Source organism: Patagioenas fasciata, chromosome 4 (assembly GCF_037038585.1).
Source record: "Patagioenas fasciata isolate bPatFas1 chromosome 4, bPatFas1.hap1, whole genome shotgun sequence".
Taxonomy (NCBI): domain Eukaryota; kingdom Metazoa; phylum Chordata; class Aves; order Columbiformes; family Columbidae; genus Patagioenas; species Patagioenas fasciata.
In genome coordinates this window covers 68,763,139-68,777,591 of record NC_092523.1, presented here as the reverse complement: position 1 = coordinate 68,777,591, position 14,453 = coordinate 68,763,139, and the positions used below count along the sequence as shown (strand labels likewise).

The following is a 14,453-nucleotide window of genomic DNA, read 5'->3' as shown; positions in this document are numbered from 1 at the left end:
ATCTGATAGCTATCACAGGGAGAAATGGTATGTGTCTTCTGGGTTTGGCTATAATAATTGCAGAGAGAAATGCCAGATGAGCAGGGAAAGAAGAAACATTTCCTTTTGTAAACAATCTTACAAGATGATTACAACTTCTTCAAAGCTACTTACAAATTCTGGTATTAAGATTCTGGCAGTGTAAGTCCAGACAAGATGTATTTGTGGAAGAAATAGCTGATGGGCAGTGAAAGATGCATGATTAATAATTTTGTTTTGTTCCATTCATTTCCCCAAGTGTTGTGTATATTCTGTTTTTGAAAACTAAAGTGTGTATGTTCATGGTTTTGAGTGGATGCTTTCTATTATTTACAGTAATGTATAATCACACACAGACTCTGATAAATATAGCAGTGTCACAGGGTCTCTTTTTCGGCTCAGACATTTGTGATGATGATCTAATGTGCCAACACTTAGCCAAGCTATGAGCAAGAAAATCTTACAGGGAAACAATGCTATTGACCTCATGCATAGCCCCGTACCAAAGAAGAATCATCTGTACCAGGACAGGGTGTTCTGCTGTTTGATGGTGGTTTTTTCTTTCCCCTCCCACCCCGTCCACTTAGTTTCCTCTCTTCTAGGCAGACAGGATGAGTTGGTGAGGTAGAGCACACAGTTGTTGGACTGGAACAAATTGTTTATTTTCCATTGTTTGTAATCATGCGTGACTTATTATGCTTGTTTCTTCTTTTTTTTTTTTTTTTAAAACTGGGGTTTTCCGTTTATACTCCACTGAGAATTGGTGTTGTTCACTACATTAACTTCCAGGTTAAGTTTCTGCTTTGCAAAGGGTGGTCCTGGGGACCAGTCCCGTGCCCTTTATTGGGAACAGGTACCTACCTCAGTGACCTTCCTCCTGTCACACAGGACTCTGGCAGGAATAAAACTGGGCAAACATACTCACCCACTTCTCAGCCCCCTCAGTCACTGCTGAAAGGCTATTGACATTCATTAATCTTTAAGAATGAAGTAGCATCTGAAAAGGAGCAAGCAAAGCTGATGGCAATGCTGTGCTCAGAGTTGGGTTCACAGCAGTGCCATGTGCTCAAACCAAAACCTCCCTGTGCTAAAGGTACCCAAGGGCTAAGCTGAGATGCCTGGTGTTTTCTGAGGTACTATGGCTGAATCTTCAGTTTGCCTGCATTACAACTTCTGTAGTGATAAACTTGGTTTTGCTGTAGTGTTCCACCTCCTTTGCTGCTGCATCGCTTCTAGCAGCATGTTTTGCACCCTATCCTGCATTTCTTTACATTAAATACATCATTCAGTGTCTCCAGACGAGGATGTGCTTTTCTGTCTCCTGTAAGCGACTGCCTGTATCCTCCTCCTGTTAATAAGAGTCCCCCTCTCCACCCCCGCTCTGGTTAGAGGTCAATCCGAAGTGCAGGAAAGAATGATTATGATAACAGGAGGAAACAGGAAGAATCATGCTTTCTTTTTTCAATCTGTTTTTTATTATTGTTTTAATGTAAAACATTGTTTCAATTAAGTGCTGACCTGTGCAGTGGCGTGTGCGTGCACATGCCGAAATGAATTCAGGCTTTGTTTGGAAAGCTGTGACCTCTTTATTCCTGTTCTGGTTCAAGGCTGTTGCATTTCAAACCCACTGCTGAAGACTGAGATTTCACTCCGACTCCTAGTAGCACAGGCAATAGTGGTCGTTAAGGGCAGTGCTCTACTTGGGCTTTTTTATGTGCTGTTCTGTCTCAATTTTTAAAATAAACTTGTTTGGTTTTAAGAATTCCTTATGTCATGAATGAAAGATAACCATGATTAAAATCCATCAAATGGCCACTGGGCTAAACCAGTACCTGATGGAGTAGATATTTACATAAATGAGGAGCAGAGATCTCTATCAGTTACTTACTTTCTCTGTGACTTAATTTCATGTTATGTTGTTTCTTCTTATTTTTTTTCTTAAGTGAGAGTCCCATGTGAATTGACTGCACCAAAAAGCAAATGTAGGACTCAACCCAAATACCTGCTCCCACCCTCAAAAGTGTTAGCTGCAATGACACTAAAATAAGATGTCAAGTTTGTTCATTGCTTGGCTGTAAATTTTAAATCTGGGGGATGAATCTGTGTTGTCTTGTTGAAGCTTTTTGTTTGCTTAAAATGAACTGTTTCAGAGGAAGGAAGAAAGGGGGGAGGAAGAACATGAAAATTGTCTGGGTTGTTAAAATGTCTGGGTCAGTTGTATTTTATGCTTGTCCTCTGGTGACCAGATTTTAATTTTTCTCCTCGGCATCATGGAATGCTTTCATTTATACATCTTATTAGTTCTGGATGTTCTGCACAAGAGGAAACCCGAATTACAAACTTTTTTTTCATTATTGTATTAAGAGGCTGGGTATTGAATGCAGGTGCTCAGACTCTGCCATAATTGGCAGTTTATGGAGAGACACCAGCTGTACAGCTTCACAAGGGAGATATTATATCTCTTCACACGTTGTACATATTGTAGGAAATACAGAATTCCTGTCATTGTCAGAAACTTCACATGTCCGCATGTACCAGTGACTCTGTAGGAAAAAAAAGCAACAATCCACTGAAGGTTAAAACCATGACTATTTTCAGAAATGGCTTATCCCTTTTATTGTGCTTTCATGTAGCACTAATTGATGTTTTGTTTGGTTAAATATAGAAAAGATTTAACAAATGTTTGCCTTTTTATGGTCATGCAAGATGAAGTGATGTCATACTAACAGGCTCATATTGTTTTGGTAACACATGACAGGTCGTGCTGCATACCTGCATGTGTGCAGCTGTGTGTATACCCGTGTGTAAGATTATACCCGTCAGGTAATAATACACCAAATCACACATTTAACAGTTTCAATTTGCGCAAGAGGATTGGAAATAGAAGCAACAGAACTCCAAATTATCTTAGACCTTAAAATGCAGAATTATACAGTGGGAAAACCATGGTGCTTCTGGGCATCTTACACAAGGGGAGCTGTAGCTGCTGTCCTGGGGGAATGCCTGGGAGCTGTAGACAGCGCTGTTTGGTCCTGCCAGAGGAGTATTGATGTACTGATGTGCGACTGGGTGGGACTTGTGCGGCTTTTGAAGGACTGAATTATAGGAGGAAGCTGGGAATTAGTATCCAGATTTATAGGTATTGTGTGTGAGTGATTTGGCCAAACAAAGAAGGTAAAAGCAACTTATGTTTGAGAGATGTGATCGCTGAAGGGAGAAAATAGCTATTGAGTGTTGCAGGGAAGAGTTTTTTAATATCAAGAAAAGTATAGGTATTTTCTGTCTTAATAGATAGCAAAATAGGGTTCCAATGAAAGCAAGAGAAATCTTACCAGTTTGTTTTTAAGAGCAGCTTGGAAAACACTGTCATATTAATAGAGGAATGGACAAGGTTGCAGATGTGTTAAATTGGAATCAGCTCACATAGACTTGCCTTAAATATTTGTTATTCCCTCTTCCCTCTGTGGTTTAGAAATGTGTTCATCTTGATGTGTGGACATTTGGAGTTTGCCCTGTTAACTTCAGCTCTGGCAACACAGCGGCAAGGCTGTTTCATTCTGTCTTTTGGAAGATATTTAGTTTACATTCTGTCTGTGGTAATGAAATCCTCTTTTTCTTGTTCTCTTATCAAAAGTGTCTTATGTGTTCTTTGACCTAGCCAAGGCCTGGCATGGAGACATTTGTTTGAACATCATTTCCTTTCCAGTGCTGCCGTGTGCTTGTGTGCTGTACTTTTTATGTTTGTGAGAACCTGGAGGACGTCTACATATTTTTTGTTTGGTTGGTTTGTTTTTAATAGGTTTGTACGCATTGCGGAGAGCACTGGGGAAGCGCCGTAACCCATTAGACGCAGAGCTGGCTGGGTCAGTGACGATTGCCTTCAATGACTTCCTGCAGGGCATGTGGGATGTCAGGCCCAGCGCCATGAGGGAGGTGGCAGTTGATGTGCCAAAAGTAAGTTATTTTTTGCAATACACTAGCAATGCTGTTAGAGCTGCATTAAAACTGGGAAATGAAATTGAAATGCCCTGCCAAAAGAGAGTCATTTTGTGAAGTGGAAGCCTCAGGTTGCCAATAAATGTTGTGCATCATCTTTTTGTTTCCATATTTGTTTGTTTAATTATAATTTTGAAGACCCATTTACAGGAACTTAATTTCCTAATGCCTTAGGAAAATTTGTTAGTGGAAGAGCATATCTCCTGATCTGTAGTTTTATGTCCTGAGTGGGTTAATGGAGTATAAAGCTTCAGATGTCTGCTCAGAGCAGATCCTGAATAGCCATGCAAGCTGGAGCCTTTTGTAGAGCAAACACAAACTTAAGCAGATACCAGCTTTTAGCATTTGTAGCTGAAGTGTATTGAAACAAAGCTGTGAAAAGATTGGTTGCTGTGATTTCATGTAAAACAGTTGACTAATTATACACAGTTCATACTACTGTGACCTGAATGTCTTCAGTGATGTTACATGGTTTTAACAGAGGGCAGAATTAGATACTGTAGGTGGGTTATTGCTGCCAAGCAGTTGCCCACCTGGGGCTGTCATTACATGAACAGTTCTATTGGCAATGACAGGTTCACCTTTACCCCACTGACTGCTGTCTCAGTATTGTGTTATAGTAGTTTGGTAGCAGACACAACATTAATTGGACTGGGGAACTGATCTGGTTTAAGATGACTCTGATCTGGTTTAGGAAGATTGAGCAAAAGAAAATGTTGTCTTTAATCTTAATAAATCTTGAACCTGTGAGCTGTTCTGCTGGTGTTTCTCAACAGCTCTCCGAGCCCTAGAAGAAAACATTTACATCTTGTTGCATGAAGATGAGTCATCTGGGAATTTGATTTCACAACTGTAGACCCTTATTCCCAAACTATAGGAATGGGAAATAAAATCTGCGAACAGGATGCTGCACACAGCCAGCTCGGATATCACACTTGGCTTGTTAAAGAGTCCATGCTGTGTAGTGAAGCGCTGGGTGGAAATGTCTGGGCTGGCCCTGGACAACTTTTCCTGGAAATGGTGTAGTGGCATCAATATCTGCACGGGCTAATTAGTTCTGCTGAGAATTGGAGTTACCAGTTTTCTCATTACTTGTTGTGCTCCTGGCTCTTGGGCTCACATCATTATCACTGTGCTGTCTTTTAGATATAGCAGCCCATTTGGAGCTAGATGGGGTGCTGCTAACCAGCACAATAAAGACAGGTAGAAGCCAGGTCTCCAGCTACTGCAGGAAATCTGTTCAGAATCCAGGTCAACCTACTACTCAGGCTCCTGTTGTCCACTGAAGCATCCTCCCAGTGGCTTCCTTGATTGTCACATGTTTCTGGTTGTTAAACACCAGCTGAGTCACTGCAATACTACTGTAATGTGTTTCTTTACTGAAGGGAGGTAACACCACAGTTCAGTTTCCTTTCATGCTGACAGGACCTGCGTTTTTACAAAATAATGCATAGTCTATGAAGATGTAGGGTAAATTTCAGGCCATCTGCTTGGTGCCTGGGATGAGTTTGAAATGGAAACTAAAGTACCGCGTGCATCAGATTTTGTGTCTTCCCACATCACCTACCGAAAGAAGTGCTGGAATTCAGTTTAACCATTATTTAGGGTGGCAAGAGCTACCAACCTACCAAACCAAAGGTATCTGTGCTTGCCAGAAGCAGTCTGAATATCTGGAATTACTGACACAGGTGTCTGTGAAAGTCACAGTGGTGTAAATCCAGCACTGTAACACCACCACCCTCAAGGCTAACTGCTCAGTTGCCATTTGTATTTGAGGGGGGAAGTGCTCTAAGTCAGCTCAAGTCCACGGGTTGGTTGAAGGAACTTGGTTACGCTGCAACTGGGTGACGGAGATTGCAGCACAGGGGAAGGAAGCAACAGGAATCTGGGCTGCAGCCCCCTCGGTAGGGCTGATTGCTGGGGGCTTGGGAGGTGATGTGGGAACCTTTGTAGATGTCTGAAACTCATTCATTTATTTTAGCATGGTGGAGCAATTAAAAAAAAAAAAATTGTCCACCGTGTAGTTTGTAGACATGCACAAGTGAAATTTAAAAAGTCTATTTATCATTGTTATTAAACTTAGGGTAGTGTTATTTGCTATTTATTAGCAAATAAGTATGTCTTATTCTCACCTGATAGTTAGTGTCTGAGTGCCAGTCAATTAGCATTTAATGTACTGGTGTCCAGAGAATTTACATGGTTGACTTGTTTGGAACACAGATTGCAGCAGAAGATATAATGCATCTTCTACTTTCTTGGATACCTTTTTTTAACAAGTATATGAAACATTTTTATATTTCATACTTCTAGTAATGATTTTTAGGTATGCCCTAATCTAATTTCACAGGCTTATTTTTTGCTTCACTGATTAATCTTTGCATTTAACTGCTCTGGTTGAAGCCGTGTGTTCGAGTACACTAACATTTGCAACTAATTTGATGTTGAAGTACTTGGTTTCAGTAGTAAATCACGTATCTAAGAAGCCAAATGAATGCAATTGCAGAGCCATTAATTAGTTGCATCATCTTGTGTCGATGATGCTGTGTCCTGTTGCTGTTTAATATTGTTATGCCTGAATATCTACTCCTGCAACACCTGTGAGGAAACCTTAAAGTTACTTGCTTGCCACAGAACTGATGCTAATAGTCCTAATTTCTATAATAAGTTATTTTGCTTTACTGATTCATCGCTCTTTTCAGTGCACTGCTTTCAGTCCATGGACTTGGATCACTTACTGGTTCAACACTTAGTTGGCTGTTGGCCATGTCATACTGGGACATGTTACCTACAGTAATTTGTGCCAACAGAAACTGCCTTACTTACACCTTTTGTTGCATTATTATCAAGCTATAAAAATAAAAACTGGGTATGGGGGAAGCAGAAAAGAAAACACGGCTGAGAGAGGAATCCAGCTATCTTTGAGAAACCTAAAACTTGTTGTGCTTTGTTTTTCCTGGTTAGCGTATCTATGTGCATAGTATTTTATTGAATCATCCTATATTGATTAATCTCCAGATACTCTTTCTCTGTGAGGATAGACCTTTCTTCCCCTGCTGTCCTTGCCCCAGAAGGTATGCAGCTAGACAGTTAATTGTGTGGGTCCATTTGTTAGAAAATCAGGGGTTACATTCCTTTGTGTTTTGAAATCTGACCTTAACACTATAATCTAAAAAATCCTCCCTAAAAATAACTTTAAACATGAAATAAATGATCAACTGTGATTTTTTTTTTTTTTTCAAAAGAGAAGAGAAAAGTCTGAACTATGTTAATAAATCTGCTTCTCTGCTGTTTGTTGCAGATACATTATTCACTTGGGAGCTCCCTTAGCCCAAAAGTTCCATCCACACCATTTTCAGATATATATATATAAATATACACATATATATATTTCACTGCTTTGCAGCAGCCATGTATCAATTGAAGAAGAGTTCAAAGTAACTTCTAAATAAGGCCACAAGTCAATGAATTTTGTTGAAGTGCTCCTTCCCTTTATAGTCATGACAGCTTTGCCACTTATGTGGGGGTTTTATTCTGATTGCTTGGGTTTTTTTTCCTTTTGTTTGTTTGTGTTTTTTTTTTTTTTTAAGCTGGTATCACCTCTCCTATTGAATGAAAGTGATTACTTGGTTTGTCGTGAACTCCAAATTGTTTTGTCAACACAGAACTTGTTCTGTAAAATCTGCAGAACTTTTGAGTAGGCTGTGAGGAAAATTTGGGTTTCAAATCAGTCTTTGTTTTTTGGGTCCTAGAACTGAGCACTAGCTGCCTGGCTATTTAGAAGGCTACTAGACTGAATTGCTCTGTTGCAGTCCTCTGTCTTATTTAAAGCCTGGAATAACCTCTTGTTCTATGTATACTTGGGGTAGTAGCTGCAGAGCAAGTGGGTATATTAGAAGTGAGTTGTTTGGATGGACTTGAGCAAGTCACTTCTTGGTATCTGAGGATAATGGTAACTTTTATAGAAGGCCTCACAGTCTGCTTCTGAAAAGTGCTCTATGACAAGCTGGTTATTAGCGGTTTTGACAGTGACGTATCTTGAGCTCTTTTCTTACTCCAAACATATTCAAAATCAGTGGTGGGGAAAACAGCCAAACTGAAGTGAGATTGGGGTGAGGTTGTGTGCAGGAGGAGCTGTTGGAGGCGGAGGTGCCACCATGGGCTTTGTGTCTGTGTGTGTGTGTGTGTGTGTGTGTTTCCCTTTTCTCTATTCCTTCATCCTTCCATGGGTGGCCAGGCTGCCATGCGCACTGCCTGTGACCAAGGCAAATACAAAATACACGCCTGCTCGGTTCCATGTAGCATCTTGTTTTCCATTTTTACAGAACCTTTCTTGAACTTTGCTGTGTGTTACAGCATTTTTAGAACGTTGCCTTTTTTTTTTTTTTTTTGCAACAGGGATTTGGGAGAGAGGGGATGCACATTATAAATCAGGAAGTTAATACTTCTGTTCTTTGGAGAGTTGCACTGTAGTTGCTGTTCCTCCCTCTCCTATGGGTCTTTCTGAAATTTTTGCAGAGTGCTATGGGGTTTTACTTGCCTGTTTCATTACTTTTACTGTAATTTAACACTCAGATCTGTGTCTTTGCAGCCAGAAGGTTCTGGATGAGACATCCTTTGCATGTCTGTTTTATTTCTTTATTGCTGCTGCTTAACAGCCTCTGAGGAGTTGCTGTTCTGCATTGTATTCTGAGCTCTGTTGACCTGGGGAGAACTAAAGATTATGGCAATAATGAAATCTTGGTGTCTTACACACTGTAACAGAGCACTGTATGGGTATGTGTAAGCTCGGCCCCGAGGTTAATCTTTAAAACCATTTCCACCGTGACAGAATATCACACTTCATTGCTTGTGTTGCAGGACCTTTGAGTTGGTGTGCAGGTAAAGAAGTGTCACTGTCCTCACATGTATGCTAGAATTTGGGTTCATTGGAGTTGGAAGTCACTGAGGATGTGTGTGCAAAAGCAATCCACCTAGCTCTTCCAAGCACATATGAATCTAAATTAATTCTGACTTCTAAGAGTTTTATTGTTGGTGGGCTGTTTTGTGTGGGTTTTTTTTTTCCTGTTTACCTCTATCCCTTTGAAATGAGGAAAAAAAAAATCATTAAGGACTTGACCAGAATGTGAAGGTAGTGTTTTATCATCTATTTTTGCTTTTAATAGCATTTCTGCTTGAAATCCACACCTCGTGTTATAGAAATTCTAAATAAGTTAAATGAATTTTTGACTGTTTAACTACTCTTTTTTCAACTTACAACAGGCAGGCTCACGTTTAGTGGTCTTGTTTGTATGTCCTGACCCAGCTGTCTCCCTTTTCTCCCCTTCCTGGTTTTATATGTAACCAAAATCAAAATAAGTCTTCAGATTACAGAAAGGAACCTTCATATAAGGTCATCCTACTTCACCTTTTCTGTACAATTCTATTGCATGTGTTGATGTTAAATGATACGTGGCACGTCTGAAAAATCATTTGAATAATGCCTCAGAAGACCTGTGAAGTAGTCTGAAGATTTGCAGGAGGGTAAAACTAACATTTCGCTGTTTTCTCTTTGGCTTTTTGCTTGCATGCGAAGTACCACTAATGGATTTTGCCTCCTGTTGCTGAAAGTTATAGAGAATTCTGATGGCTTAATTCATTTAAAGACATTCTTCTTTCATGTTTGTCAAAATCTGTCTGGCTAGAAAGACATTATGATAGAAATTATTAGTCCACGCTTTAGCAGGATTGTTAGTGAAAAAGAGAACAAGTTTATTTTTTCCGTTGTCCTCTGTAAGAAAACCATCTACTTGTTTAAAAGTGCTGAGATTTAGTTCTGTGCAGTTGCCAGAGCTGCCAGGTAGTATAAAGGTTGTAGGGACAGGTGATGTGTATCTTTTGAATGATTTTAAAACACTGACACCATTTTAGATATAGAGTCAGAGAAGACTTGGATTAACTGTTCTGAGCTTAATTATGTTACTCAGCCATGAAATTTGAGTTAAAAGAGCTGGTTTGCATGTGTGGAACAGTGGCAATATGCATGTGAGGTATCTGACACGTCATCACTTTTTAGAAAAATGTACGTTTGCTTTATGGTGATTAAAACCCTGCAAGTAGATTTCTGTCTCTTGTGAAAACTCAAGTGGACGGGGAGGATTCTTCCTAACTTCAGGAACTTAAGTGAGATGCCCAGGCGAGACATCTCACCTCTAAAGGAAAGGGAGAAACTGGGTGTGAGCCCCCCGTCTGACTTGTGAAGCAGTCGTACTGCAGCTGAACCGCTCTGCCAAGGTGTCTGTCCCCTTCCCCGCTCTCCCTCCATCCCTCCTCTGTCAGCAGCCCAAGGTGCCTGGCTCAAAGCTGGGTGATAGGAATTTGTTTCCCTTCCCTTCCCTTCCCTTCCCTTCCCTTCCCTTCCCTTCCCTTCCCTTCCCTTCCCTTCCCTTCCCTTCCCTTCCCTTCCCTTCCCTTCCCTTCCCTTCCCTTCCCTTCCCTTCCCTTCCCTTCCCTTCCCTTCCCTTCCCTTCCCTTCCCTTCCCTTCCCTTCCCTTCCCTTCCCTTCCCTTCCCTTCCCTTCCCTTCCCTTCCCTTCCCTTCCCTTCCCTTCCCTTCCCTCTTCTGCCTTTGGCAGATCCCTCTCTCCTCAGATCCTTCCCGAGGCTTATAAAGTAATTATTTAAGAACCAGAAGCTGCTGGCCACTAAGAAAGAGAAAGGGTTCTGTTTTTTCTAGTGTTGCTGTAACATATTCGTGGTGTAAAAGACACGTTCTGCGGGCAGCAGACTGGCAGCTCCTCACTTTCCAGTTAGCCTTTAAAAATACTCGGAGAGGTGGACCCATGTGTGTTGACCTTTGGTGTTTGCTCTCCACTGTCTTTGCCATTTTCTTCCATGTCAAAGACTCACAATCGAGGAGAAGTTTTATTTGGTTTGCAATTTGCTTGGACTTACACAAAAGCGCTTGCACCACTTCCGAATCCTCTTTGTTTTCCACATTGGTAGTGGACTGAATTGCCTTGTTCAGGGGCTTTCTGCTCGTGGTTTCCACTCTGTGTACTGGTATCAGGAAAATAGCAATAGGGACAAGCCAGCAGTGACACCAGTTTTCAAAGTCAGGAGAAAAGGCGATACATTGCCTGAGTGATACTCCGCTTGCCCTTCAAGTGCAGCTGACTTTCCAGAGCTGAAGGGGATTTATGTCTAGTAAATTTTTGGAAGAGTGTTTTAAGACAGAAGATCATTTGATTTAGGTGCGTCTTGACATGTTTAATATTTGAAGTGGACGGGAATGGATGGTGACAGGACAAAGAACAGGCCAGGGGATGTGGGGTAAGTCTCAGGCTTGTTGACAGCAATGTGGGGAGATGTGGAGCAGGTTTTAGGTCAGTCTTCTGTTTTGGGTGGGATGTATTAGTTCTGTCCCAGTGTATGTCTGACAAGCCTGTCTTGTGGTTTCAGCAAAGCAAACTGAACTGCAGTTGCGTTTGAGTGTTGCTTTGTTGTGTGCAGTTCTTCTTTTCTGTAGATACTTGTCTATTTGGAGGATTGCTTATTTTTAAATTTCTAGTCAAATGCCTGATGCCCAAGTCCCATATGGGACTGATAGTGCTGGTGAGTGTAGGAACCTCCAAAACTTCTAATGCTTGTTCCTGTTCAGCTTAGTGGGATTATACAGCTGGGATCAGGGCCTTACTCTGGAGCTGTAAATAAAACCAGGTATAGCTCATACAGTCCTTTCCTGCAGGGAGGACACTGAAGTAATGTATAAATTCTGCATCAGCGTCACATTAAAAAACAAGAGATCTGAGTTGTGAATTTGCTAGTGATCACACAAAGTGTTGCTGTCTGTATGATCGTGATGTCATTTTATTGTTATTTTTCTATATTTTGTTACTGATCTTTGAAGTAGATAGAAAATATTTTACCCACATCCTCCAGTATAAAGCAAGTCTAACCTCCCTTACTCATGTGACTTTATTAGTAATTGTTTCTTGTTAAAAGGCTTTTTGAAAAAGTGACTTAATGACAAACAACTTCATGAAATAACTAATAGGTGCTCTACAGGGCATTTCTGTTGTGTTCTTTTTTTTTGTTTTAATAGTTTTACTGTGTTGTCTAAATTTAGCAAAATGGTGTGCTTCACAGGTGTCTTGGTCAGACATAGGAGGACTAGAAGATGTCAAGCTGAAACTGAAGCAGGCGGTTGAATGGCCTCTCAAACATCCCGGCTCCTTCATCCGAATGGGGATTCAGCCTCCAAAAGGCGTGCTGCTCTACGGACCTCCTGGGTGCTCAAAAACAATGATAGCAAAGGCTTTGGCTCATGAAAGTGGCCTCAACTTCTTGGCAGTCAAGGTAGGCTGTTTAGTCTTACGTTTCCTTAACTCCTACATAATTATTGATAGCTTACTAATTTCCAGTGCTAAAACCCAGTGCCTCTTAGTGTTCCTGATAGTCGTATATGCTACAGCAAACACCTTGTAAATAGGTTTGTGGGGTTTTTTTGGTATGCTTTTAAAAAAATGTACTATTTAAATTATCAGAGCACAGAAATTATATGTTGGATGGGTGGGTAAGCTATGTAGTGACATTTTAATTAATGGCGTTATTTAAAATATTTTTTAAAGTGGAAACCATGAAATTCTTAAGGCGGTATAAATGAAATACAACTCTGGATAGTTGATAGCTCTTTTTACTATAATAATTGCTTGCATGGAAATAATATCTCATCTCTTGCATTCCTTTTCAGTCCTCAGGAAAGTCACTTTCTGTATCTTACTGTTCATGTTTCATTACAGATCTTTCTTGCCCTATTTGCCTTTTTTCAGGGGAAATCGTTCCACTTCATCAGTTTTTTAGAAAGTTTGCAAAATCAGTTATATCTGGAGTACTCTTGGATAAGTGGGATATTCTCTCAGCATTACGGAACACTTTAAGTATTGAAAAATTTTGGATTTCGTTGCCTATGAATCAGTGTAATTGATTAGCGTGGGTCGTATGGAAAACGCATGAATGGAAGTTATTTAATAATAAAACCGAGCTTCAACGCATAGGAAGGCAGAAAAAAAGACAGCAGAGTGATTCCACATGGGGTATTCTCGCAGCTGTGTCAGAATGTTAATGAAGTGCAAGAAAAAACATTTGTTGAAGTATTTTAAAAGTATCTCCTTCTCAGCAGTAAGATCACGTCCTCTAGTCTGTTGACCATCTCTCTGCTCACAAAGCCGCCTGTGTTGTGAGTTTCTGCACAGCTTCCTCCTCTGCCGATCCTTTCAGAGACACCGCGGCTCTGGATCCATCCTGCCTGCGAGCAGAGCCTGTCCCGCTGACCCCGAGGCCAGCAGCCCATCCTTGCTGGTGCTTCCCAGGGTTACAGACAGGCCTCTGGGTCACGGTCACATCAATGAGAGCAGCCTCGGAAACCTCAGCCCTTAAGAAACACTGCCTTGTACTGCCTCTTCCATAAAGAAGTTCTTTGTACTCCAGAGTTACTGGTAGCCCTTTCATCCTGTGCTGCTTAGAAGAGAACATTCCTCTTTGTCTCTCCCAAAGCACTGATGCCCGAGAGCGTGGGGAAAAAAGGTAGCAATCTGGAAAAACAAAACAAAAAGCTGACCAACCAAAAACTACAAAAAACCAAACAGAAACAAAAAACCCAGCTAAAAATAAATATCACTATGCTGTATTCATCAGTCATAGCTACATAAGGCATCGTTACTAATGCACTTAATTGTGCAAATGGTAAAGGTGGCTTATGCGGAATAGGAGGTATCTGAAGCTGCACTGGTACGGAATGCTTTTGTACAGGAATGCAGCATTTCTTCGTGGTGGAGTTTGATGGTGCAAACCCCTCTGTCATTGACAAGCTGCAGCAGAAGTGGCTGGCTCCAGGAAACTGCCTTTTATTCCCTGTCGGTTTAAATCCCTTGACCTGGAACTGGTCTGATATTCAAATGTCCAGATGTTTCGAGCAGCACATCTCTGGAGCATGTCCAGCCTTGGATATGTTAACTCCAGGAAGGGAGCATAGCCCCCTTTTTCTGACTCCACATTTGTTTCCTGGACAGAAAAGGCAACATCCATCATGTGCTAAATGTGTTAAACATCATTGTCTGTGGCACTTCTTAAAGCACAACAGGCATGAATTAATTTCCAGTGCATGTGTTCCTGCAATAAATCCAAAGTAGATGAATATGATTTTTTTTTTTTATGAGAAGGCTTTTTTTTCCTTATAGTCCTAGTAATTTTCCTGTTCTCAACGTTATGACTCAAATATCTCTCCTGGAACTGATATCAGGCTTTTTGAAATGGAAGTGTGTTTCTTGATAATTAACTTTTCAGACTTGCGTTTTCCTTCCAATCTCTCCTGCCCCAAATCAGGTAATCTTGATGAAAAGTGTCTGCCGTACAACCCGTAGGATATGTGTACTCTTTCGGGATAATTCGGATGGTTCAGGTTCT

At 40.9% G+C, this 14,453-nt stretch overlaps 1 protein-coding gene across 1 annotated transcript in view; it reads left to right on the top strand.

Annotated features, from left to right (window-relative positions):
- The window catches only part of AFG2A (AFG2 AAA ATPase homolog A), a 200,319-nt gene that overhangs the window by 23,514 nt on the left and 162,352 nt on the right, over positions 1-14,453 (top strand). Inside the window, 2 exon segments of the mRNA XM_065837782.2 lie at positions 3,818-3,972; positions 12,138-12,347. Coding sequence (XP_065693854.2) covers positions 3,818-3,972; positions 12,138-12,347 — 365 coding nt within the window.